Below are 26705 nucleotides of genomic sequence, written 5' to 3'. Positions count from 1 at the left end.
TCCTAATTAAATTTTAATTGAATATTTTAATATTGAGGATGGAGGAGCAACGAACAATAAAAACATAATACTACGATGTAACTAAAAAGACTCTTTTCGATAAAAAAAAAAAACCGATGTAGTATTTAAACAAGAGGAAAGATATATAATACTTATAAGATATTCCCAAGTGCACACACACCTGTCTTGCTTCATAAACTATTGTCCTATTTATAGGACTTAGAGGTAACTGTCTCACTCCATTATGTCATCCATGATTGAGTTAAGCATAGAAACTACCCTATAACTTTTAGATCATGGGTCATTACTTAGAACATTGTAACTACCTAGATAACTACTATGAATCAATTCTCAAGTTTATCACCTTCATATCCTCAACGGTTTTCCTTTCATTCAATCAACACATTAATCGAAAACAAATTCAATCAAAAGCTCTTTCATTATATGCAGTCCAGAATTCTTTACACAATCCCAACTCTATAATACACTCTACAGACCATCCATCCATCTTTTGAGGAAGGTTACGATGTATGTGAATGATGTTCTCGAGTCCAACCAGAATCTTGAAGGCTCTAATGAGAGTACAGGTGATGGCCAAGATAAGCTATGATTTCTTTCTCGAATTCGATGGCTCTTTTGTTTCGGCCAATCTTCTTGCAGGCGGACAGACAGAGTTGCACATCGGGAACTCACACAATGAACCTCTTTGCTGCACCTCGCTACAATCCCACTGGATGGAGTCAGGATCGTCGACACCTTGCAACTTGCATCAATTTGGATTCGTTGGATTCGTGATGTTTTTTTTCCTTTTGTTTGCTCAAAGTAAATGAGTGCTCAAGTCATTCATTCAGTGGCTCTTTTTGGTAGATGCCATGCTTCATACTTTTTTCCTTCATGCAGCCGATCCGCAGCCTCATCAGCCTTTTTGTATCTAATGCTTACATCAATATAGTGTTTTGTTGTTGTTGTTGTTGTTGTTTTCCTTTCAGAAAAAAACACGTTCTACAGTTTATACATGCTGAGATTCGTTATATCTTATAACATCATCTCACCAAGAAGCAGTAGTTCAGGAGCTTTCCAGATGGAGGACCATGTTGGAGACAAATCTTCAACTGGTGAAGAAGATTATATTATTAGGTAAGTAAAGATGGAAAGATCCACCTTTTCTTCTTTCTGATTCTGTGTTTAATTAACATCACCTTTTTTGTTTTCTTTCCTAGTAATTAATTTGTGGTTTTTGTCCCTTTTTTTTTTCCTTTTACTACTTCTTTCATGCTCTCTCTCTCTCTCTCTCTCTCTCTCTCTCTCGCTTCTTATAGTTTCAGTTCCTTCTCGGCCTTCTAGTTCCAGGTTCCGAGCCAAGAAAAAAGGCAAGAGAGAGAGAGAGAGAGAGAGAGAGAGAGAGAGAGAGATGTACGCAGAAGCCGGGATGCTGTCGCCCTTCATGCAAAGCTTTCCACCAATGGCCGAACAGCATCTCCTTCCATTCACAGATCTCGAAGACTTTCTCACCACAAATTTCCCTGATGCTGCTTCCAACCCGGTACATGTCGCTCTACCGGACATTCTTTTTTTATTGGTGTTTGCTGCTTAAAGTCTCATTGACTCATACGGCGGCTTTTCCCGCATGAAAGAAGCTCAAATCAGTACTGAAACACTTGGAATCGTTGACTTTATGCTCTCTCTCTCTCTCTATATATATATATTTATAGACATATTTCTTTTCATTATTTTCTTTCCTTCCGTTTGGAAGTCATAAGAAGTGTATAGATGTTAAAGGCATATTTTAGTGATCATGTCCACTTTAACAGATGTAGAAGATGTACTACAATTTTTCTTTTTTGTTTGGAAAAATTAACTCAAAGAGAACTTCGTTTATTTCATGGGAAATGACACGCAGAACTCTGAGGATTGTTGATTCTGTGCAATCTGTCGAGTGCTGTGTCTGTAAGAAAGTTTTTGTCTTTTGTTTTCCTTCCTATCACTTCTCTGATATCATGTTGATGTTGAGTTGATTAGTCTCATGTTAATAGAAGCAGTATATTTGCAAGAATTTTATAGTGTTTGTCATTGTTTTACATTGTTACAAGGTTAGATGCCAAATGTAATATTTTTTACATCGTTTCTTGTAATTTGGTTTCACAAAAACTGGAAGCTTGCTTTTCTGATCCAATAAGTCTTAAAACATCAAATTTCTGCATTTTTCATTTGAAGGAAACAGAGAATTTATGCAAGTACATTTTTGAAGTTTTTCACTGTTTGCTTTGACACCATGAAGAAGATTTCATTAGATACATACATTTGATTGCTTGCTTATACAACATTGTGGTCTTCCCTGCATTTGCAGCTCCTCATGTTTCTTATGATTTCCCCAGCAGCTCTTCTGTTCTTCTTTGCACTTGCATATGATGTTGATTTGACAGAGTACTCTGTTTCAGACATGTGCTATCTCTGAATATGACCTGGGAGGAGAAGGAGATCTGTTCAAAGCTCCAAAGCCCATATTAGAAGAATCACTACTTGCATTTGATCCCATGGCAGCAGCAAATTCGATGATATTTGGTGGTGAAAGTATCATCATGGAAGACAAGATTCAAATAGCTCACATGGAATCAATCCAAAATGAAGATCTATTTTGTGAGGTCTTCTATGACTGCAAAAATGATCTTCTTGCAATATCGACTGATGCACCAGTTCCTGAGGCAGCAGACTTCATGCTTCCTGTGCTGCAGACTGAAGAAGTTGCGGTTGGAGAAAACAATAACATCTTTGCAGAGGGGCCTTTGCAGAAGAGTGTCAGCTCTGGGTGTCTAAGGTCAGTAGACTGCACAAATGGATCTTTGCAGAGGGGCCTTTCCAGCACTGGACCATGTTTACTTGATGTTCACGAAATGAATCTTGAAGCTGCATTTGGAATGAGGACATACAGTGAAGGAGATATCCAGGTCAGATTAAAGAAGTCATGACTTCCAATATGAATTATTAATTTTCAAGTGATCATCTCATATTTGGCTTATCATATGATATATTATTTTTCAACTGTACATATTTCAGAGCTTATCACAAAGAATATAATTGTTACCAATCGTTAGCTTTTAACACTGGATGCAAGGAACATTAAGAACAATCATTTAGTTCCTCAGATTCACAGGTCGCAGTGTCATCAGAACTGCTGCAGATCCTCTCCTTACCTGGTAATGAGTTCAGAGACAATGAATGATGCCCCTACGACATAATCAGACTATTCAACTTTATAGTGAATCTCTGATAGTTACCAATCATCCAGGATCATAAGAAATATGAGGGTTTTGCTACATTTTTCTCTGTAATTTTCCTGAATTTGTTAGCTTTAGTTGTGAATTGTTCTTCAGTCTAATAGCATCATCAACTCAACTTGATCTTGAGATAACTGGATTAGCTGAATGATGACAGTTGTCTTCTAGTCTTCATATCATGTATATTAAGATATGTTTAGGTCCTGCCAATTTCCAAAGGATGTGGCAGGTCATTGATTCTGAGTTTTTTTTGTCTGGCAGAGTATTGGAATCATCAATAACTTAGTTCATGGTCATATGAACATTGTTCCTTCCTTTAAGCTTTTATCAACAAATGAGGGTCTGAAGATTGAAGAAAGAATCCAAAAGCTTTCCAGGTACAGGAAGAAAAGAACAAAAAGAAATTTTCACAGAAAGATCAAGGTGAGTTTCTAGTCTATTCTCACATAGTACTTGTAGTCTATATGATCTCAACAGTTAACTACACTAATCAGATTAAAATTTTGACACACCTATGATAAAAAAAATGAATCATCTACATTTGAAAGTGATATTACCCACCCCTCCACATATTAGCTTTTGATGACAGTTTTCAAGCTACGTGGTTAGTTCAATTGAGCTACTCTAAGCAAATCCTGGAATGGCATTTTGAGGAACAACACATCTTAAATCTCCACCTAACAGCCTTCTATCCTCAGATGAATTCATCTAATTTGAATAACAGTGATCATATATGTGGATTGTGCAGTATGCATGCAGAAAGGCCTTGGCCGACAGTCAACCTCGTATACGAGGAAGGTTTGCAAAGATGCAGAGCAGTTGTGCGAAGACTGAGCATAATGATGCTGCAAACTGTAGAAACAAGGAATAGGGATCGTACCAGGAAAGAGCTTGCAACTTGTACTTCTTTCTGAGCACACCTCTAGTTGTGGTGTTGATCTGTCTATCCGTATTCTGTACGTTCAAAATAAATCAAATTTTGACATTGCACTCGGAAAATAATTTTAGCATGAGACTTATATGCAAATAGCAGAGATTCAGCAAATGATGCAGAAAAACCTGGGAAATGTCTTCTGTTATTAGTTACAGGTCTCACTCTCTAAAACTGGGTTGTGCACAGCTCCTCCTGCTGGGAAAACAGCACACAAGTATTAGATTTACATACAGTGAACGCATGCAACTTCTTATTGTGTACGGTAGTGGCTCCAAAACTATGTTATTTTTGGTCAAAAGAACAAGTCTTCATTGTGCACAGTAGTCTGTAATAGTGAAGGCTGAAGACTCGTATGCTTTCTTGATTAGGATGTTTGCTTGATCCTACATGGAGCACTTGCAGCGAAAAAACCAAATGCTACATATAGCAATTTATATTTGCTAACCACATTGCTTGGAGAGGGAGGAGATGATGACTATATGGACTAAAGTAGGGAAAGACAAAAAAATATATGAGGAGATGATGCTTGAGAGAATAAAGAGGGTATCTAAATTCACATATTTCAATGCATTTTGTTGGTCAACTTGCAGGATGTCAAGGTCTAGTTACACATACACACACTGCAAGTGATGTACTTGAATAGAAAATCAAGTATTTCCAAGTGGACTATTTAGTGCAAAATGATTTCGAACAATTCACTAATCGGCAAACAGATGCCCTAGAAATGAAATTTCTAATTGTTGCTGAAGGTAAACAGTCCGCAGAACTTAACTACAATACACCATAAAATCAGAGGAAGATGAACCCAGGTTGTATTCAAATTTGATTTCTGCTTTCACTATCAAAAAATATTCTGTGAGAACACAAAAAAGCTAATCAAGTGCTGTAAACTAGAAAATGTGAAACGTGATGATCAAATAGCATAAATAAGCCTACAAAAAATGAGGCCAGCATCAATTCTAAATAAAACTTTTGCAAGAATCGTGAAAGTCGTCGTCTAATTCAACTGCAATTTCTTTCTAAAGAGTGAAGAAAGGAAGAAACTTTGGATCATTAAGATCTTACAGGTTGAGAGTCATCAAGTCGAAAACAATATTCTTCTTTTTTTTTCGCATATCAGCCTCATCAAAAACTGAGATTTTCAAATCTCTGGCTAAAATGAGTAAAAATAATGTGATATGCACCCGCTGATGTACCAACTCCAACAGCTTCCTTTGTTGTGCCATGGTTCCATCATCCATGCAATCACTTCATCTTCCATGTTGCAGTGGCAGACAGTAGATTATACATTTTGTAAGGTAATCCTGCTGAGATATATGACCGATGACAAAATGGTGACAGAAACTGAATCATGATATAGGATAATCTAAGTTGAGAAATTTCAGCTAAACATAATCAGCAAGTATATATACTGTATTGGAGGTTAATCACTGGTGTTCACGAACTTTCGCTTTGCGCAAACATGAATATGTCATGGAAGAAAAATCCAGGGCAAAATGTTACAGGTTCCAACCCAGCGAGGTAACCATGTACAAAAAGCACATGATACATTGTAATTTGGGCGTCTGGACATGAACACAGATAGCAAAACAATAAAGTTTGCAAGTCTAGTGTCAGATGTCATGGAAGTAAAAATTGCACAGTATAATTGATATTCTATTGTGGTTAAACTATCAACTCACACTATTGGAAACTTGATTCTCTTCAAGCTAACTTTCAAGCAATGAGCAAGTGAAAGCAGCATCTTTATCTCAATCTTGCCATAAAACTTCTTGTATGTGGGACTTATTTAAGTAAAAAGTGCTTATCAAGTGAGAAACATGTTCATTTCTATAATTTATTAAAGGCAATGTAATGGAAGAATATTTACTATCAAACAAGACACACAACCATAGCTGAGTAATAAAGAAAGATGTACCATTTCCTGTGCTAGCTGCATCAGAAGAACTAAATACGACTCTTCCTTAATGGTAGTCCTATAGATTTGCATATCACTGTTAGAGTAAACGCTCAATATTTCAAGAACACTATATTGTCCTCAAGGTTTTTGACATCTACATCATGACTCATTTCCGTGATGAATAGTTTTAAACATCATCTGCAATTAAAAGAACCCTGAAAAGCATCCATTGATGCCTCCAAAGTTAAGCATCCAAAATTGTGACAACCCAAGCTTAATCCCACGTTGGATGCGAAAAGCCAATGAACTATAATGGATACACTATCATTCAGATTTATCAACAACTTAATGAGTCAGTCACTCCATCGATCGTATTGCATTTGCCGGGTCATGGCAGATGCATTTCAAACTCTCCTTGAAAACTCATTAACAAGATCAAATCTACAACCTTAAACCGGGCATCGTTTTCCCGGCCGAAGATCAAAACTACTTACCTGTACGTAGCAAATTCCGCTGACGGGATTCGGCTTCCGAGTCTTGAGACCAAGGGCTTTGGGTTTACTCCCTCGGCCCTCCACCCTCCTCTTATTAAACCCCAAAGCTTTACATTTTCGACCCTTTCATGCTCTCTCCTACGGCCTCTTTCTTCCCTAAGCGTTATCGTCCCTCTCCTCTGATGGGGAAGTGTCGTCCGAGGCTGAAGACGTTTCAAGGCTTTTGGGGCTTGTGAGCCGTTCAATAACACGGAAGGATTCGGGCTTGGGTCAACAACTTGGGCTACGCGGTCAGATTAAGCCCTAACTCGAACCCAATTTGAAATTTGACCACAATATTTGGATCAATTTTGACCCCGCGGTATCTTGATCTGATCCAACCCTAGCCAAGAACCCGGTCTAACCCGAGTCAAACCGGACACAGCTCAAGATTTTGGCCACGAGTGAGGTTTAGGTTCGGCTCAATTAATCTCAACCCGATAGGCAGATGTTGTATCAACATACATATTTTTTTCATGTATGTGTATACATACATATATGTATATGTATATATGTATACACACAAAGCCATCCATTGGGTTGATTAAACATCATCTAACATCACTTTCTTGTTTGTTGACCGATTAGCTCCATTATTGTGCTGGTTATTGTGATGCTGGAAGTACTTCTGAGTCAAAGGTGAATAAGAACTTGATTGCCAAGAAGATGACACTGGAAATCTTAAGAAGCTCAGAGAAACACACAAGCAAATTGGCTTCAGACTTCCAAAACACAAGCAACATCAAGCACTCAGCAGCTCATATCTCTCGTTCTTATTCAGCTGAGCTTGCTTGCAGGTCACTGAGGGAGTGGCTGGTGGTCTGAGCACATGTAGGCGTAGGTGTACACCAGCCCGGCGATGCCGCCACCGATGAGGGGACCGACCCAGTAGATCCAGAGGTCGGAGAAGTTCCCGCTGGCGACGGCCGGCCCGAAGGAGCGCGCCGGGTTCATCGACCCTCCGGAGAAGGGGCCCGCCGCGAGGATGTTGGCGCCGACGATGAAGCCGATGGCTATGGGGGCGATGGTGCCGAGCGAGCCCTTCTTCGGGTCGGCCGCCGTCGCGTACACCGTGTACACGAGGGCGAAGGTGATGATGATCTCCATCACCACCGCCTCTCCTGCTCCCACTCCGTCTCCCAGGCCATGGGTGGGGGTGTCCTACATGTTTCAGTGGAAGACAAGCATTTAGCTCTCTCTTGCGTCAACCCACCACAAGCATGCTTTGTTCCGATCTTACCAGTCCTGTCGCGAACTTGACGAGAAAAGCTCCAACGACAGCTCCAAGCAACTGCGCGACCCAGTAGAAGATCCCAGTGAGGATGGTAATCTGGCCTCCCAGAGCCAGCCCGAAGGTGACCGCCGGATTCACGTGGCCGCCGGAGATGTTGGCGCCGACCGACACCGCCACGAAGAGCGCGAAACCATGGCAAACAGCGATCGCGACCAGCCCGGCAGGATCCAAAGCTGAGCTCGACGTCAGCTTGTCTGCAAACCACAGCATGCATCTAAGTCGAGACACAAAAACCCCACGGAAACTGTTGTAGGAGGGATAAAGAAAGAAAAAAGAGAGGATGATCAGTTAACTGTAAGCGATAGCTGATCCGACGCCGGCGAAGACGAAGAGAAGAGTGGAGATGAACTCGGCGAGGTAGGCTTTGAGTGTGCCGACACTGAAAGAGTCGTCAAATTGCCCAAAGGCGATGCCGGCCATGATCAAGGAACTCAGAGATCAAAACCTAAGCAAAGGCTGGAGAGGGAGAGACAGCTACCTAAACAAGATGAAGGCTGTTATGCATATTTATACACACACAGACATACAACTACAAGAGTTCAAGAAATAGGAATGCATGTGATGAAATAAGGAGAGGGTGAGGAATGACATGGAGTGCTTATCCAATCCCATCTTGTCTACTATAATTAACGTGCAGTGATGGAAACGTCGGGAAGCTCATCAATGACTTGTGGGGATTCTGCAGCCGACCAGCCAATGGTGTGGCCTGCATGGTGGGCCACACCATGGATGTATCCAAGGAAGAAGATTGAAGAAGAAGAAGAAGACGAAACATGTGATGGAATGAGTGTGTTGTGGTAATTGTTTGAACTCAAAATATTGATGTCTCATTTGTTTTCCTTTTGGATTGTAGGGTATATGACCTCTGATGATAGTTATTTCACATAGTTTCATCACAAATAATGCTTCGAATAGCTGGAAGAACATGTAGCCATGTGGCTCAAGCTGGTCTGCAGATTATAAATTTGTAGTGGATGGAAATATGAGCTAATTTAAGGTATTGGCTTTGCATAGCTTATCGGTTCATCAGCTGATCTTAAATTGTGATAAGGTAGCTACTAAAGAAAGCTCCAGCAATGGAGTCCAAGGCAGCAATTAAATAGATGATAACCACCAAAAAAGCATCTAAATTATACATCAAGAAAAATCATGGAATAATCTTGAGATGATTCTGATGTCTCTTTCAAGCATGAAGATTATCTTCCATATCACAGTCAGGATATTTACGAATGACCTCTGGAAATGTTTGTACGTAATCAGAACCACATTTTTATTTAGGTTAACATTGACCTGTGGAAGAAACCAGTGGTTGAAATGATCTGGAGAGGAGGACAATGGCACATGACATTGTCGACTGCAAAGGACAGGAAAAAAGATGAGAGGGAATCGTCTCTTGTGATGGTGGGGCAGCTGCAGAGAGACCAAAGGGCTTGATGATCTCAGTAAAAATCTGTCGTCCTTGTCCTGAAAAATGAGGGATATTCTTTGATTTATTCCTTCTGCATATGAGATGCCAAGAACTGCTCCCAAGGACTGCAACGTCAGGAGGAGCTGGAAGTGGTCCGTCACACTCATGCTGAGCTGAAAGAAAACACTGATACAGTGAAGTTGGCACTCTCATGGAGAACTCCAATGAAGTGCAGAAGATTGTAACATGCCAACCACTCATCACACCGGCATTAACATGAGGCTGAGGTGAAGAAGGTCTTGATTACTTTGCGTGAGTTCTCACATCCGTTCCTGATTTTTCTGCTGCTGAAAACAAGGGGATAACTTAAGCACCATGAAAGTGCTTGACGAAAGGAAGCTTTTGCCTCCAAGTTCAGAAAAGAAAAAAAGGAATCATCTTCGAAAGCCAAACACAGTGTTGCTAAACATGTTCTTTCCATGCAGCTGAGAGATGCAATTGGTAACATTAGTTACATTTATCTACTGCATGCAATGGGTTTCGGAGTGAAGCTTTCGATTAAGATTCTAAGGAACATGTATCTATTATATGAAACAAGATCTCATTTGGCCAAATAGAGCAATCCAGAACTAATAATTGCTTTGGGTACTTCTTCTAAGAAGTTGACATCAAGAGACACTGGTAGTACTCAGCAACGTGATCATACATTGGTGATCAGAATGCTCCACAACCAATTAATCTTTCATACAACTATTAATTCTTTGTTTGTCATTGTTCGACCCTAACAATGGACTACTAACTAGCTCATATCATTGTCATTGTTCGACCCAATCTGTGCATGGCACCAACCATGAGCAGATAAGGCCAAAGATCTTGATGGAATTAGCCAAGAGGGGCTCTTTAGCTTTAGGTTGAGCCCAGTCTTTCATCTAAAGCTCTATAGCTTTAGCTTTAGATAGAAGTTTGTCTTCCAGCCAAGCCTATGATGCTCTATGTTACAATCATGATGTATCAACTTTTTGTTCCAGAGGAACCTTACATGTACCCGATGGTGTCAGATTTGTCCATCTTATTAAATTGAGACAATGGTTGATCAAGAATTTTGCTTCGGTAAATGTCAAGAAAAATATGTTACTAAACTATGTGCAATTACTAGATTTCAGCTCTTTACCAAACCATGTCTGTATTTGTGTATATGGTTGTGTGTATGAATGTGTGGACATGCATACGTTTGTGTATGTTTACGTGTGAATGACGGCATGTCATGTCCGTGGGATCAAGAGGAATCTCCACCGTTGAATCCGCTTGCGGATTGAAGATCGAACTTGCGATCGTCTCCAAATCGTGCGGTTACGCTTTCTGCCACGATGAGCGCATCCTGGCCGTTCCCGAGGGTCTCAGTTGTCCTAGGCATGGGGCCCACTTGTGTGAGCGGTTGACAGATGGAAAGTCGAGATGTAAGATCATGGTGAAGCGACGACGAAAGATAGGGAGTTGAAGGGACGCCGGATTCGCCTGGGTTGGAGAGGATCCTGACCTGCACAATCAGCACGTGACTATCACGTGTCCGTCAGGAGCATGATGGATAGACGCGGATTCGAGCGGAGAAACGTGAATTGCTTACGAGGTCGAAGACACGATCTCGGCCGGCGGATGGCGAGGATTGTTCCCATGGCGGCCACCTCCTCCAACTCGCACATCCGACTCGCTGCGCTCCACTCGCCACTCTCCTCCATCGCTGCCGCCGCCCGGTTCGCTCCCAGCCGTCTCAACTGCGCCCCACGCCGTACGCTATCTCCTCTCTCGGTTGCCAAACTCCCAATTCTCCGCCTTCTCTTCTTACCTTTTTATCGATGTTTTGGAGACTTATCGATCTCCTTCCTGATTGGTTTCCCGATTGCTTGTTTTTGGGAGAAAAAAGACAATTCTTTTGGTGAACGCAATTGAGTACAATCTGGAATAATGCTTGTACAGCAAGTCTATGGTGAACTACTCGATTATGGTCATCACTTTCGCTCCAAGATTCGTGTTTCAGCTAAAGAAACATATGTTAGTGATGAGCAAGCAACCTCGGCAGATGGATTTAACTCGGTCGTGCTTGTCGTATTTTGGATAAATGATCTTTTTATTTGGTAACAGTTTCATTGATTATATTCAGGCATTTAGTATCATATTCCGTGTGTTTTGCGTTCTTTGTGATAGATTACTTGATTGCAGTTACTGACTTCTCTCCAAGATTACATTCTTTTGGTAAGTGTATCTTTTGTTGGTATGCTAGTACAGCATCACACCTAACAGAGATATCTCTGTTGGAATATTAATCAAACTTTGGAATATTGTGTTCAGTCTCGGCCCTTCTTTTTCTTTGATCACTAGTCTATTCGTTTGTTTAATGAACTATTTCTCTCAAGTGATTAATCTTTTGTTTAAATTTGGAATTTTCAATCTTTTGCTGTTGTTTTCCAATTTGGTTGTATTGGGCCTGCTCACTGAATAGAGGTTGTAGGCTTACTGAAGCGACTCAGTAAAATTGCTAGGAGGCAAAGCTTATACTATGTGTGGCATTAAGACTATTTCTTTGTTATTACCTTGTTAACTATAATATGATGTTTTTTCAATACTGCATGATTACTTTTCTCTCATTTTCACATGCTACTTCCCTTCTATGTCCATGGTAAAATGTAAACAGCTTAAATCTTGTTTAATATAACATTAATTTCTAGACCTAATCCTGTGGCTCTTTTCTGTATGTTATATTCAGCTATACATCTGGAACATTTGTTTGGAATAACAACTTCTAGAATGATAAGAAAAGCAAATTGTATAAAAGCCAGTGTCTCCGGCAACACGACGCAAGCAAGCACTGTTGATAAAGAAAGCGCTTTTGAGTGGGTGAAAACGGATAATCGGAGAATGCTTCATGTTGTTTATCGTGTTGGTGACTTGGAAAGGACAATAAAGTATCATGCCCTCTTTATTTAAATATATTTCATCTTTAATTGAAATATCTGGTTTAGACATGTAAAACATATTGGTGCAGATTCTACACAGAATGCTTGGGAATGAAGTTGTTGCGGAAACGTGACATTCCCGAGGAGAAGTACACTAATGCCTTCCTTGGATATGGACCCGAAGACTCACATTTTGTTGTTGAACTTACTTACAGTAAGGGACATGGATTATTTCTTCATGACATTAGAGGAACATTTCTTTTAGACATCTTTGCACATTTTTAATACCTACATCTTTTGTTAGTTGAGGAACTCAGAGTCTGCTATAGTGTTGCTGTTTGATAGTGTCATAATGCAAAATGTGTATCCCTGACATATCTGAATCTAGCTCTGTATTTTGCAAATGATGGCAGACTATGGAGTTGACAAGTACGATATTGGAACTGGTTTTGGACACTTTGGTGTTGCAGTTGAAGATGTAAGACTTCTTTTCATGTATAATAATGTACTGGCTTTTATCATCAGTTTATGCATGGTTTTGAGGAACATAAATGCCAGTCCTAAGCTCCACGTGTGTCTAAGGACATAGCATAAAGAAATAATAGAAAAAGAGCTTTAGTAATCTTCATTAGTCCATAATCTGATTGTATATCACGCTGATAAACACTGAAATAAGCAATCTTCATGTCAATTTATATTTGGTGGTTGAATTTTTTGTTATAACTCGTTTATCCTCAAAGACAATTTTTACGTTGAATGTGGATTTGAAGTTCTCAAAACAAGCCTTATAAGTTTTTCTGCTTTGCATGAGGCTATGATGCCTTGAGATCATTCTCCTAGTGTTATACATCAATGAAATTTTGTCTTCGGAAAAGGATATCCGTTATGTGCAATAATATCATGATGCTTCCTTTCACATGAATATAATTGGAACATAGTTTATCTTCTACTGGAAGTTCTTTTCCATCTTTTCGCGATAAGCTAGTTTTTTAACCACTCAATCTATTGAGTTGGTGGACAAACATTATTTCAGATGCTTGCTTTCGTGCTGTAACAAGAGTCACTGATACTCCTACCCTGGCCTAGTTCTGATGTCTCTCTTCTTGAATGACTAGGCTTCTTCAAAATTTCTTCAATTTTAAAAATATATTTTATATAGGTAGCATCTCACCAACTTCTGTACAAATCATTCTTACAAAATGTTGCTTGTGAGATGATTTCTTCTTCTGGATACAGGTTGCCAAGACAGTGGATCTTATAAAAGCTAAAGGAGGAAAGGTAACCAGGGAACCTGGCCCTGTAAAAGGTGGCAGAAGTGTGATTGCTTTTATCGAAGATCCTGATGGTTATAAGTTTGAGCTTTTGGAAAGGGGCCCAACACCAGAACCCTTGTGTCAAGTGATGCTTCGTGTAGGAGATCTTGATCGTTCCATAAATTTCTATGAGAAGGTTGTTCTCTTTGAAATTTGACAACATTTCTTGATCATTCTATTTTTCTTTTTCATTTCTTGAGAAATGGTGTTTGATCATTTTCTATATTCTAAGTTTCTTTTTTATTTTTATTTTTCTTGTAACAAGGCATTTGGTATGGAGCTTCTTCGCAAAAGAGACAATCCTGAATATAAGGTAAATTTGATGCATCTGAAGTTCTGAATGCATATTTTCCAAAATTATTTAACAACGCTATACATTCTTGTTTGATTTTTTCTAACTCCAATTAAAATTTTAGCAATGTTGAACGCTGAAACGGTGGGAACCTTGTTTACTGGTGCACTTTATGTCCACCATTGATGAGGAACTACCTTGTTTCTTAAGTATTTGAGTAGTGGACAATATCCACTAGGCAGAATATAGTCTCTATCCTTGTTATCCACATGTGCAAAATGATCTTTGAAACTTCATTTCTTAGAAGGCCAATTCACATTCCTTTCCTAAGCCTTTGCTGATACAATACTATTGGTGTCTCCTAGAATGCAGTCTCTCCAATTTTCTCGTTCATATATGTTGATTGATACTTAGCAGGAGAGTTGTTCGATACAATGCATAACTTTCTTGTTGTATGTACTACTACTATTTATTGTCTAAGCCTTGTTCCTACCTTTCGCTCTGAAAACATTTTGATGCCTTTTTTTGTCATGTGTCCTGTAATCGATGTGTAAGTTCATTTTTAGTACACTATAGCGATGATGGGATACGGTCCTGAAGATACAAACACCGTTTTGGAGTTGACCTACAACTATGGAGTTACAGAATATGACAAAGGGAATGCCTTCGCACAGGTAATTTTCGTTACAATCTGCCTATAAATCTGTTTAGTATCTCAGTATGATAGTTGTCGAGGATAATCTATGTATTGTTGCACTCTTTCTATTAAGATTCTAGTGATATGGTAATAGAATTGAACTTTCTCCGGAATTGCCACATATTATTATTCTAGATTGCAATTGGCACGGATGATGTTTACAAGACAGCAGAGGCCATAAAACTGCATGGAGGAACGATCACCCGTGAACCAGGCCCCTTACCTGTCATTAATACTAAGATAACTGCCTGCTTGGATCCAGATGGTTGGAAAACTGTATGTACCTGCATTTGACTCATTTTAGTATCGTGATTGTTTTATTTCAAGATTCTTGCAGCCCTTAAATACGGTATGCATATTTATGTTAGCTACTTGTTTATTATACTAGGTATGAAAGTACAATCTTTTAGGATGATGAAGGATAACATTCTGTAAAGGTTAACCAACACACTGTATGTCCAGATTGAATCTTTGAAGTCTTAATAATAACTTCCATAGTTCAGCAAATTTCCACTCTGCATAAACCAGTAAAACCACGCTATACTAACTGTAAATGCGCATGAAAATGGAGGATCATTTGGTTTTGCAGGTCTTTGTTGACAATGTAGATTTTGTTAAAGAGCTGGAGTATTAAGCCCTTGTTATCGGACCTACATCTCAAGGAGCATCAGTTACTCGACGACAACGGCTGGCTGTCGCCTAACTAATCTTGTAAAATACCTACATCAGATCTCAGTTTGTATATAAATTGTTTTGCCCACCATGTTAACGGAAGTACTAACATATGAATTTCGCACTGCATCGGAGTTTTGATATTCTTTTTTTGTTTGTTATAAAGTAAAATCAAATCAATCTTGATTGGGTTCTGCCACAATTAATCACTTTTATCATCCAAGTATATCATCTTTTTCACATTGGCTTCTCTATGTACATGTCAGGCATGACTATCCAGCAGTTGTGTGATGCCTTGGATGCAGATCTTTCATCACATTTTCTGCATTCAAATTTGGAGCTGAGATTTATCTACAGGATTGACACAATAGTATATAGAATTCCAATATTCTTTTCAGAACCAGCTTCAATTTCTGTAATTGATCATTTTTATATCTCAGAGTTGTGAACCCATAAATGCTGATTGATTATGTTGAAGGCCACCTTCAATGACTGTTGCCTTTCAATTACAGAAAATATTAGTACATATATTATAACGAAAGCAAGCTTATAACGATCTTATAAGTTGAACCAAATGTGACTTTGCTATGGACTTGTCCATATAGTGTTGTTAGTTATAATATTTTTAATAAACTTATAATATTTATGGTGTATTTATCAAAATATTATATGATTATTTAAAAATACTATAACTAAGATAAATAGATTCTATATGTATTCTATATTTATGATGTTTCGATTAAAAAATATTATAATAAGATAATAAATTGGATTGATTCATCTTATGAATTAGTCGACTGAGTGTAGCTAAATATTACTGCTCTAATTATTATATTATAAAATATTTTCGAAATTATGAAAAATATTAAAAATAGATAGCATAAAACACGTTTTACTTACTATTATACCCACTCGACGACCCCAAAGCGGGCTCCACAGTGTGTCCACTCACGAGCCACTGTTCATCTACCCACGCCCACTAGAAATTGCCTTCCGTTCTTCTACCCGAGCCCTAGTGAACTGAAGGTGCTCTCCGCCGGTGGTGCCGAATTCATCTCCGTCGGTCGAGGGCGGCATACTCGAACGAGAGGAAGAAGGCGAGGAGGGAGAACTCGCCCCCCTCCTCGATCAACATCTCTCTAAGGTGGATCTTCTCAAGATTCCGTGGCTCCTGTGGCTCTCGTGCAATCGCAAGGTGAGAATGCTCCTTTACGCAGAAACCAGTATTAAAGGATAGGTCCGCTGTCACATCATTTTCGGTTCTGTTGATAATGGATTTATCAAAGATTACTGCTTGTCAGTATGGAGAGCCTTGTGTTTAAGAATTGACTCTCGAAAGATGACCCTCGATTGAGAATGGGAAGGAAGATGCAGGGAACCTTGGGGGCCATCCAGTAGTCGTGGTTTACAATGATATTTTTCCTGACGTCTTTTTCTTTCTTTTGAGATTGGCTCCTATGTATCGATAAGGCAGATATATATTAACTCTGTTTCTGACACAATGTAACTGTTCTCTTGCCTTGCAGTTGCTTCTTTTTCCCTTCTTCTGTACCATGTTTACGGCTTCATTTGCACCCGGTGCATCTCCTCAGAATCCGACATGGCGTCCTGCTCAATCTTCTTTATCTTCCTTCTGGCAGTCGGAAGATGTGCATGAGCATCTGAGAAAGTTGAAAGAAACCGTTGGTCTTGCAAAAGCATTGTACATTTGCTCACCATCCAATTTTGTTAAAAAAAATTGATTTTGATTCCTCATCCTAGTCCTTCAATTGTATAAACGCTTCCTGCAGGAAGACAGAGCTAGAAGAAATTCTTCGTGTTAGAAGGCCAAGGGACCCCAATTCTGAAAGAGTTTCCTTATCTTTGGATTGCCCATCACCAAGAGAACTGTCGCCGTCTTTAAACGATTCCATTGCCACCGGCGTTTCTCGGTGTTTTGAGGATGAGTCGAATTTGCAAATTTTAAAATTGATTGAAGCAAAGAGAATCAGTCTGGATGTTCAAGAATCTCTCTCGATGGAGGCAGCCAACACACTGCTTTCGACTCTGAAATATCAGCTTGTGCCTCTTAATGGCATCACAAGTCAAGCAATACCATGGGAGGAGAAGTCAGCGGCAGTTAAATTTGCTAACAAGCTGCAAAAGTCCAAAAGGAACAAGTTGTGGAAGAAAAAAAAAAGAAAACGTGTTGCTGAATTAGCACGCAAGGTTGTTCAGGACTGGTTTGCCATATTAGTTAAATTTCTCTCTGTTCTGAGGCTTTCTTGATAAGCTTAAAGTTATTAAACTTGCGGTGCCTGCGTTAGACAAGTTGTATTGCTGCTTTATGTTTATTTATTGAGTTCTTGGATTGATTTTATGTTCTGAAGTTGCGTGAAGATTATGATAAAGCTGACCACGATGCTGATGAATGGAGAGCTAGGGAGATTGCCAACGACATGGCGAGACACAAGGTATGCCATTTATTAGTCATGAGTTCAGTATGATTTTTGTACCTTACAGGGCTTTTTGGTTGCTAGTCTTTAAGTTCTCAAAACATGAAATTTCCTCATCCTGCCGTTTGCTATACTGTAGATTGTTGACTTCTTCCTGCCAAATCATTCTTCCTTGTTTTCTTTGCAACCCTCCTTTGGATAATCTATTCAATGAACCAGGTCACCAACTTTAAAGTTCATCATGCCGATTAGTATTCAATTTTTTTAGGAGTCTCCTATTCAATATGTAGGTGCTGCTATACTGAACATACAATGGCAAATTTCCAGCCACTTAGACTATTTCTTGACATAATTAGGAAACGTTGTGGTTTAAATTTTTTTCTTTACATTTATTATCAGGTTATCACTTTTTATGGTTCTTGTTGATGCATGTATGTGTCCTTTCTGATCTTACAATGGATTACCAATTCAACCTTCTCCCTAGTGGCTAACTTAAGCATGGTGATTCCAGGTAGAAAGCATGAAAGAAATTGCAAAGCTGAAGTCTAGAGAGGAGAGGAAGAGACTAGAATCTGAGGTAAGACATTCTGGACACATATCACATGTATGCTACAATAAGGATGTTGAGTATTCATGATTTAGTACTAATTATTAATGTATATTATTTGTTCATTTGATTTTGAGATTTGACAGTTTATTATGTTGTCTGTTTTTTTATTGTTATAAGAGCATTTGAAAAATGTACTTCCATCAAGGATTGCCTTGTCATGGGCCATGTTGGCACTTGGCATTTATCATCGTGCTGTTGATGTGTCCAACATTCTGAGTTTCCGACACAATTTTCTTCAGATGCTTTAGTTGTTGAATCATTTAATGGCTGTTTCAAGCATATGTGTTGTTTGATATTTGATAGTCATCTACATTTCATCTTATTTCCTTGACAGAGCAACATTTATTGATTATTCTGTTACATTGTAATGTCAATATATTGCCGTATGTTCTGTAATGATTAAACATTTTGATAAAGATGGTTTTGCAATGGACGGTGAGTTGTAATTTATTTTTTACATTTCAAAACTAATCAAATCATATTTAAACAAGGAAGCTTCTTGAATTCATGTGATGATTTTAGCTGTGTTTTGATAAGGTTAGTAAGGCATGTGGATACGATGCAACTGCAACAGCTTTGAAATAGGGAGAGGATTGATATGACTGCTGTGATAGGTGCTACTTGACAATGTATCCCCGTATGAATTTCCAATAAACGTAGGCATATTTTATGCTGATGCTGATGTGCATGTCACAGATGAATCCCTGTGATACAGACATAGTTCCATGTTGTACTGCTATTTGTGGATTGGTAAGATGGCAGAACTGTCATACTGTTACTACCGATGAAAGTTTTGAGCTAGTTCCTCATGGCAAATAGTCATGCTGATGTGTTTTTCTGCTTCCCGACCTCAATCTTTCATGGTACTTAGTGGTTGAATCTTGTCCTGATCTTGGGTGGCATGTGTGGAAATCTGTTCCTTTTTCCAAATATACTGTCTGTTCTTGAAAAGAGCCTGCCCTCATCATGAACTTGTAATATATAACTTGACTACTGCAGTAATGTGCTTAAATTCCTTTTGTCATATGCCTTTCCATTATTTTATTGTCTACATTTATCAGTGCATAAAAGATAGCTGGATTTTGTTTAATTTGGTGGTACACATGATTATTTGATATCTGTACGATTTCTGTTTTTTGCATTCAGAGATAGTATTAAAAGAAAATTGTCAGTCCTGATAATTTTAGCATTGTTAACCAAAAGTTGTCTTAACTTTCAGCTTGAGCTTTTCCTAGTTGTTGAGAAATTGCAAGAGCTTCACTCCATCAGAATTCAGAAGTTGAAAAAACAAGGCAAGACACCCTTTTTTTTTTATAATTATATAAAACTCCCAAAATTTTATATAGTTTCTAAATTTCTTTGTTTTTAGTTAGATCTTGATAAGTTGCGCTAAAGAATTGTCAGATTATAATAATCTCAGTTTTGCTAGTGTGATATAACAAATATTATCCTTCATACATTGCAACACGATCTGTAGTATGACAAGAACACATTTACTTTTTGTGTGATTTGAAGTCTTATTTTAGTAAGTCATGCACTGTTTTGAGAGTTAAGCTTATGCCAAAAGAATTCAGTCTTTACACAGGTTCACTAATAACAATCTTAGTATTATACTGTTGTGACAGCAACTAACTGAAACAAATAGGCACAAATGACAAATTTACTCTAACAACAGATCGATTGAAACAACTGTCTGATAGTAAAAAAGGATTTGTTTTACTATATCATGAATTTTCCAAGTAAAAAAGACCGGATGATTTGACCCGGTTCAGTAAGGTCTGTTCCAAGTAAGAAGCCTGTCAGATCTTGAATTTGTGGTTGTGCAGGTCATTTCATTCCAGAAGAGGATGATAAATTTCTTGAGCGTGTACGAGCTGCTGTTGAGGAAGAGGAGCGGCAAGCTGCAGCTGCTGCTGACACACATGCTGCCAAGGATGCCATTGCAACAGCCGAGGAGTCTAGAAAAGTTATGCAGAACGCAATAACAGAAGCAAATTCTATTGATAAAATTGAAGGCGAGCCATCTAAGACCAAAGGCCAAAGTGAAGGAAGTTTGGTCATGGATGCAAATATGAAGTCTGAACAACAGAAGGATGAAGCTCTGGGTTGGGGTAGTGGCTATGACTCTGTGTCAAATTTACCATTTGAGTTCCTCCACTATTATCATGGAAGCAACAATGATATGGGGACACTAATTGAAGTGAGTTCACCAAATCTTGGAGCTAATCCTTTTTATGTTATCCTAGTTTAGTTGTTTGAGTCTGTGAAAGTAGTTATAGTTTTTGTTTGATCTTATAAGGATAAGTTAGTGCAGATAGTTTATGTCAAGTATAACTGATTTTTGATGCTTTTATGGTTCTGGATTTGTAGATTATTTTAGTCTAGATTAACAAATAGTACGAATCCTTTATTTTCTTCATTTGAGATAATTTTTTGTGCAAATGTTATTAAATATTCTTGTGAAATTGTCTCATTCATTCCTGGTGGTATTGAAGTACAAACCACTTTGTTACATTTGTTTACTTAGATTAAAAGACCTAACCACTTTGTTACATTCGTTTACTTAGATTAAAAGACCTAAATAAAGGGTTTTAGTCATATTGTTTGAAGGTCTCTAACCCATATATCACTATCGAGTATACAAAATTTATTTTTGCTTCTGCGTAATGGTTTGAATCCTTAATTGCAATGATCAACAGTATTTAGTGTGTTAACGTGGTTATTCAAAGGCTTTTAACTATATGAACTGTTAACTTCAAGATGTAGTCAATCGTACTTAATGATCCGATCCAAGCATTTTCAATCATCTTTTAAGATTGTATTACAAGTATAATGTATCCAAAATAGTGACATTTATTTGACTCTCTCATGCAAGTTCTTTCACTGTTTTTAGCAATTCTTTTTTTATGTTCTTTTAATGTATTAGCCTTATGGTTGCAAAATTCAATTCATATTTTCAGGTTAGAAGAACTTGGGATGCTTATATTAGACCTGGAGGAAGGTACATTCCTTGACTTTTTCGTTAACATATGGGCACTATACCAGAATTATAATATACTAACATCATACTTTTCTGTTTTAGGAAGTGGGAATATTGTTACAACTTACAACATTTTTTTGCTAAAATAAACTGATGTTATTTTAATTTTCCAACACAAGTTTCTTTCTTGGCCTCTCGAGCCGTTGCAAAATGTCAATTAAGACTTAACTTTTAAGGTCATAGATTTCATTTATATTCTTTATTGGGGGAGCACTGGAATCTTCCCTTTTAATAAGGAAGTCAAGAAGGTTGTCTACTTTAAATACATGCCTTCTTCTGATTAGCATCTTATGAAAGAGGGCTTTTAATATATTGATCTTATTATTTTTTTGCTGTTTAATTTAGCTGGACCATGGACTGGCCACTGAGTTGCATCAATGACCACTTCAGTTTGTGTTTTGTTATGGAACTGACTTGTTTTGTGCTTTACTAATATGATCTGGGTGTTGTTTCATCTCATTTTGGGTGAAATTAGAAAAAAGGGCTTGTAGCCTTTGTGTTTATTTTTAATTTTAAATTCATTTTGTGGGTACCTTTGGATGCAGCCGGATACCTGGACACTGGGTGCGGCCACCACCACCTGCAGATGCAGTCTGGGCATCATACCTTATCCAACCTAAGTAGTGTCTTCACATGAACTATCTGTCTCATCTTGCAGTGTCACATTTGAGAAAGGTATGCAATTTGCTTAAAAGCATAATTATGAAGTTTGATTGAAGTAAGCTGGTATTTTATATTTATAAACATGTTAGCTTTGCAATAGAAATACAAGTGCATTTTTCAGACATGCAAAGTGTTAATTTGTAACAGCACTTCAAGAGGGGGGAATCAAATGTTTACTGTTTATGGGAAGGGGAAAATAGATAGAGGTGGACAAGTTGCTTCTGATCATATAATTTGCTCTTCAGTTGTAGATGAATTAGTTTCTTCTTGTCAACAAGAAACTAAAATGTCCCAATTTGAACACCACATTCTCACATTGTCATTTTTCCACATGATAATTTAAATTTCTAAATGTTGCTGAATTTCATATCATAATTTATTGATTATTTTAACTGTCATGCATCCATTGACCATCTGTTTATCACTATCGTGCTGATTGACCATCCTCTACCACCTTCATTCCAAACAACCATCAATGTCAACCCTCCTAGATGCTCGTATATCTTCTGATGTCCCATCTGTTATCAATTTCAAATTGTCTTAATGTTGGCAACATGTTACTCCTCCTGTCTCTCTCATCCTATGGCTTCTACTCTCTCTTTAAGCTGGTGTACAGGTGATCCATCTCTGAAAGCTGGGTCATAAACCAATCCCTCCCTTATCTAGTAACATGAATGACCTGGATCTAGAAATTTGTTTTCTCGTGATTGATGTATATTTCTCATACACATATCATTGTAAGGCCCTCCTGGGGCATTAGTTGACCTGTAGAAAAGGATGAGCACCTCCAATCAGTCCACAGCACTAGTAGTTCAACCTAGCTTAGTTGGAGTACCAGCTAATTTGCAGCAATAAATATTGAGCAAAGATCATTGCTAGTTGGTAAAGCTGCATGGTAGCTTTAATTTCTCCCTTTCAATCAAATCTGTGGCATCCGAGCTACAACAATAATAGTGCTTAAATCCTTGCTTCATGGTGAATTGCTGTCGATCAATGTATGCATCTTCATACTTTCTTTCCTTTATTACATTGATTCATGACTCAATTCTCCACCGTTATGAGTGGGCTTAACTGGTTTCCTAATGATTGGTTATGAATCCCAATGTTACTTATGATCGAGTTATAACTCGTTCTCCTTATGCCTCAGATACATAAATGGTTTTCCAGGAATATGATTTAGATGAGATTTTCCAGCCAGTAAAAGATTAAATTCCCTAGCTCAGTATGGTTCTCCAAACTAATATGGGCATCTTTATTTGTGCAGGTGCAGTGGTGGTGCCGGAGGGCAACCGGGGTAATGCAACGAGGACAGGGATCGCCACTAGTTATTGTTGAATCCAACACCGAATCCGCTGTCCATATTCCAATAGTAACATCAGCAAAGTTAAAGAAAAAAAATATATATAATTTCAGGGTTAGAAAGTACAGTTTGTGTATGTTAATCCTTTGCATTGGTGGGACCTCATCTTTTAAATATAAAATGACAAGTTTTGGCAATAATAATTTCTTTTTTCGTATGTTATTAAGTCCCATAATTTCTTGATATACGGGATAATGTGACAATAAGAATGGTGATTATTATTTAGTGGTTTGTTCACATACTTGAATACAGTGTTGTTTTTGGGCTTTTGTCAGTAAAATGACTCGTTTGGCCACAACATCATACACCAATTCTCTGCATATTTTTCTCGATCGAGCAAAAAAAAAAAAATGTTATATAGGTTTTTTAATGAGTGAGGATGATATTATGCTGATTGATTTGGATTAAGGATGAAGTTAAAATATGACGAGATTTTTGTACCAAATAATTAAACGGGGGAGATGAATATGATTTTCCAATAATTTGACATAATATATTAATATTATCGTAAAAAGGATATTATAATTATTTGATATGAGGACAAAGTTATTTTATTTTGTGCTTAGCAATGGATTAGTTAAAATTAATGGTGAGATAATTAGTATTTGGTGAGGGTGATAATTACGATAAGACTTGCATGACATCAGCTGACGCCCCACGTCTCTGTCGGGCTGACAGCGCCTAGTCGATACGGGCCGAAACGTCAATCGAGGCCCATTAACGATCGCTCAGGCTCGATTCCGCACGCCACGCCAACATCGATGTCAGACGTCATCAGAAGGTACGATCCTGCCCCCTGCGAGCAGGCACGTCAGGTGACACTAAACTCCCCTATAAATACCCTTGCGTTCTGAGCGCCAGAGGGGGGAGAGAAATGACAGCGAACACGGGAAAAACTCCTGCGACCACTGACTAACTTAATCATCGGAGGGGTCGGGTCGAGCATCCCGACCCGACCTGTGTGCAGGGACGAAGACGAGGCGCCTCTCTCCGGACGCATTGGCGAGGAACCCCTTCCCGAAGGAAACGACGACCCACCTCCACGACCGAACCGACCCGAGCCGGCAACCTCTGCAGTCCCGAGGAACCCCCCCTGAGAGATCCCCCGTCATCCGGACCTGAACCGAGCCGCGTCGGCCCCGAGATTGTTAGGATCGAGAGCACTAAGAGGGGGGGGGGTGAATTAGTGCAGCGGAAAACTTTCTGCGATTAAAACCGAAAGCTGTGTTTGAACGATAGAGACAATTCTGTATGAAAGTTGATACTAAGCAAGGTTAAAGTCAATCTATGCAGGCAGTTTGCAGCTATGATGAAAACCAGAATATCGGCGCAAACTGAAATCCGACGTTCGTACGAAGAAACAGATTTACGTCTAAGTGTCGATTCATAAATAACTTGATTAGATAAGACGCAGTTTAAGCATAAGTATAAAGGCAGTGTGCTGTTATTGTACAGCTCAAAATGTAAACGCAATCTGCAATAAGATGATCATACGAAAAAGCAGATTTATGTCTAAACGCAGATTTACGTCTAAACGCAGATTTACGTCTGAACCTTGAAACTCGTTCGTAAAATCGCAGAGGGCAGTAAGCTATTGAAAAGTTTGCAGTAAAGGTAAAATGCTCAAAGGAAATGCAAACCGAGATTTAGAGTGGTTCGGTCAATCTTGACCTACTCCACTTTTGGCTTCCTCCACCGACGAGGTCACCGACGTCAACTAGAGGCCTTCCTTCAATAGGCGAAGGCTAACCACCCTCTTACAGATTCACTCCTTTTGGCGGGCTTAGGAGACAACCCTTACAGAAGTTTTCTCTCCTCTCTTTACAACTCAAACTTTGAAGAACAGAAAGAGGAGAACTAACAGTTTTGAGCTCTAAGAATCACAGAAAGACAGCAAGATTTCGAGTGTGTGTTCTGTGCTTTCAGTGCTGAATGGGTGGGGTATTTATAGGCCCCAACCCAGTTCAAATTTGGAGCTCAAATCTGTCAATTCTTGGAATTCCGGGATCAGGCGGTTGCACCGCCTGGCAGAGCTCGAAGACTGAGCCTCTGGGCGGTGCCACCTCTGTCAGGGGCGGTTGCACCTCTCTGCCAGAGCTCGAAGACCGAGCTCAGGCGGTTGCACCGCCTGGCAGAGTTCGAAACTTGAGCTCTGGCGGTGCTACCTCTTGACAGAAGAGGTTGCATCGCCCAGTCTCGCTCGGAGACTGAGCCCGGGGCGGTGCCACCTCTTTGCTGGGGCGGTTGCACCTCCCAGTCTCGCTGGGAGACATAGCCTGGGCGGTGCTACCTCTTGGCTTGGGCGGTTGCACCTCCCACAACAACCTGGGTCCGAATGGGTTGATCCATTCGGCCCAATTTGAGTTCTTCAGGGGCCCAATTGCCCCAAGATTAAGCTAATGGGATCACCTCCCATTTCTAACTTAATCAATGTGCTAACTATGATTATTTCCTAAGACAAATTCTGCAGCTCGCTCCGGTGCGTCAATCGCTTCTTCCGGCGAGTTTCCGGCGAACTTCCGTCGATCATCCGACGAACCCTCGGTGATGCTCTTGCGGACTTCCGGCAAACTCCTGGACTTGCGACGATCCACTTGGCAAGTTCCGACGAGCTCCTTTGGCAAACTTCTGGACTTCTCGGATTTGTTCCCGCAGAACCTCCGACGACTGTCCGAACTTCCGTCGAGCTCTCGAACTCCCAACGTGATCATTGTCTTGACTCCGACGCAACTCCTGCTGCATGTCTTACTTTCATCGTAGTTAATCCTGCACATGTAAAACAAAACTTCGATCGAGACAATTAATACTAAGCATTAATCACGTTGTCTGACATGTCATTGGTCCCTCGACGCTTCGTCCGATTCTTCGGCGCATCGTCCTTTCCTGCAGCCTATTGCCCAATCGGCCAGTTGACTCCGCAACTCCGATATCCTTGGCACAATACCCGCTCTTCTTGGCCCGATGCCCGAGTCCACGACCCGAAGCCTTCTGTCGATACGTCAACCGATCCACCGGCCCGACGTCCAATCTTCTGACATGTTCCTCCAGCAGAACATGATGTTCCTGCTTTAATTGTCTCATCCTGATCAAAGCATCCTGCGTCACTCAAAACGCAAATTAAACGTATATTAAGTAGTTTCATCATCAAAATACGAGATTCAACAGAGATCACGGCTTAAAGTTGTTTACACTAACAGTATTAATAATTAAATAACTAAATTAATAACTAAAATAATTTAATTAAATATTTTTAATTCAAATATGGATAGTGTTCTGTGTAGAGCTCAATGTTGTTTATTAGAAAAATAATTAAATCATTTCCATAATT

General features: G+C 39.2%; 4 protein-coding genes across 9 annotated transcripts; 3 read left to right on the top strand and 1 right to left on the bottom strand.

Annotated features, from left to right (window-relative positions):
* The first annotated feature begins 1310 nt into the window (after window positions 1-1310).
* LOC103999324 (uncharacterized) lies at window positions 1311-4179 on the top strand. The gene is made up of 4 exons (XM_009421048.3): window positions 1311-1543; window positions 2439-2945; window positions 3537-3698; window positions 4024-4179. The coding sequence occupies exons 1-4, from the start codon at window positions 1412-1414 to the stop codon at window positions 4144-4146; spliced, it is 924 nt and encodes a 307-aa protein (XP_009419323.2). The 5' UTR covers window positions 1311-1411; the 3' UTR covers window positions 4147-4179.
* A 3089-nt stretch (window positions 4180-7268) lies between these two features.
* LOC103999323 (probable aquaporin TIP2-2) lies at window positions 7269-8429 on the bottom strand. The gene is made up of 3 exons (XM_009421047.3): window positions 8230-8429; window positions 7883-8130; window positions 7269-7803 (listed from the first exon to the last, which is right to left on the bottom strand). The coding sequence occupies exons 1-3, from the start codon at window positions 8354-8356 to the stop codon at window positions 7441-7443; spliced, it is 738 nt and encodes a 245-aa protein (XP_009419322.2). The 5' UTR covers window positions 8357-8429; the 3' UTR covers window positions 7269-7440.
* A 2517-nt stretch (window positions 8430-10946) lies between these two features.
* Window positions 10947-15708, top strand: LOC103999322 (probable lactoylglutathione lyase, chloroplastic). 3 transcript variants are annotated; one of them, XR_010479908.1, is made up of 10 exons: window positions 10947-11130; window positions 12106-12304; window positions 12385-12509; window positions 12709-12773; window positions 13532-13744; window positions 13874-13921; window positions 14467-14574; window positions 14733-14873; window positions 15187-15308; window positions 15536-15708. XR_010479908.1 is itself a non-coding variant. In XM_009421046.3 (9 exons), exons 1-9 carry the CDS (start codon window positions 10998-11000, stop codon window positions 15229-15231), a joined length of 1077 nt encoding a protein of 358 aa, XP_009419321.2. In that variant the 5' UTR covers window positions 10947-10997; the 3' UTR covers window positions 15232-15398. The 3 variants fall into 3 exon arrangements, 1 of the variants encoding a protein (XP_009419321.2); XR_010479909.1 differs by lacking the exon at window positions 15536-15708 and adding an exon at window positions 14986-15049 and having other exon boundaries at window positions 15187-15398; XM_009421046.3 differs by lacking the exon at window positions 15536-15708 and having other exon boundaries at window positions 15187-15398.
* A 547-nt stretch (window positions 15709-16255) lies between these two features.
* Window positions 16256-23624, top strand: LOC103999321 (U11/U12 small nuclear ribonucleoprotein 59 kDa protein). 4 transcript variants are annotated; one of them, XM_065084321.1, is made up of 10 exons: window positions 16256-16464; window positions 16796-16971; window positions 17060-17477; window positions 17639-17722; window positions 18216-18281; window positions 19534-19606; window positions 20141-20514; window positions 21275-21315; window positions 21900-22029; window positions 23282-23624. In XM_065084321.1, the coding sequence occupies exons 2-9, from the start codon at window positions 16823-16825 to the stop codon at window positions 21976-21978; spliced, it is 1284 nt and encodes a 427-aa protein (XP_064940393.1). In that variant the 5' UTR covers window positions 16256-16464; window positions 16796-16822; the 3' UTR covers window positions 21979-22029; window positions 23282-23624. The 4 variants fall into 4 exon arrangements, with proteins under 4 accessions (XP_064940393.1, XP_064940396.1, XP_064940395.1 ...); XM_065084324.1 differs by lacking the exon at window positions 16256-16464 and adding an exon at window positions 16562-16669; XM_065084323.1 differs by lacking the exon at window positions 16256-16464 and adding an exon at window positions 16574-16672.
* The last annotated feature ends 3081 nt before the right edge of the window (window positions 23625-26705 follow it).

The sequence above is a fragment of the Musa acuminata genome, chromosome BXJ1-9 (assembly GCF_036884655.1).
Source record: "Musa acuminata AAA Group cultivar baxijiao chromosome BXJ1-9, Cavendish_Baxijiao_AAA, whole genome shotgun sequence".
Lineage (NCBI taxonomy): Eukaryota > Viridiplantae > Streptophyta > Magnoliopsida > Zingiberales > Musaceae > Musa > Musa acuminata.
This window is presented reverse-complemented; position numbering and strand designations above follow the sequence as displayed.

Bases quoted from the DNA above. Each gene is read 5' to 3' on its own strand.
- LOC103999324 (XM_009421048.3), top strand. From the start codon at position 1,412: ATGTACGCAGAAGCCGGGATGCTGTCGCCCTTCATGCAAAGCTTTCCA. The intron at 1,544-2,438 runs GTACATGTCGCT...ACTCTGTTTCAG, and splicing joins CTGATGCTGCTTCCAACCCG to ACATGTGCTATCTCTGAATA. The intron at 2,946-3,536 runs GTCAGATTAAAG...TTTGTCTGGCAG, and splicing joins ACAGTGAAGGAGATATCCAG to AGTATTGGAATCATCAATAA.
- LOC103999323 (XM_009421047.3), bottom strand. From the start codon at position 8,356: ATGGCCGGCATCGCCTTTGGGCAATTTGACGACTCTTTCAGTGTCGGC. The intron at 8,131-8,229 runs GTTAACTGATCA...TGTGGTTTGCAG, and splicing joins CGGATCAGCTATCGCTTACA to ACAAGCTGACGTCGAGCTCA. The intron at 7,804-7,882 runs GTAAGATCGGAA...TGAAACATGTAG, and splicing joins TCAAGTTCGCGACAGGACTG to GACACCCCCACCCATGGCCT.
- LOC103999322 (XM_009421046.3), top strand. From the start codon at position 10,998: ATGGCGAGGATTGTTCCCATGGCGGCCACCTCCTCCAACTCGCACATC. The intron at 12,510-12,708 runs GTAAGGGACATG...AAATGATGGCAG, and splicing joins TGTTGTTGAACTTACTTACA to ACTATGGAGTTGACAAGTAC. The intron at 13,922-14,466 runs GTAAATTTGATG...GTTCATTTTTAG, and splicing joins GAGACAATCCTGAATATAAG to TACACTATAGCGATGATGGG.
- LOC103999321 (XM_065084321.1), top strand. From the start codon at position 16,823: ATGTTTACGGCTTCATTTGCACCCGGTGCATCTCCTCAGAATCCGACA. The intron at 16,972-17,059 runs GTACATTTGCTC...CGCTTCCTGCAG, and splicing joins GTTGGTCTTGCAAAAGCATT to GAAGACAGAGCTAGAAGAAA. The intron at 17,478-17,638 runs GTTGTTCAGGAC...TATGTTCTGAAG, and splicing joins TTGCTGAATTAGCACGCAAG to TTGCGTGAAGATTATGATAA.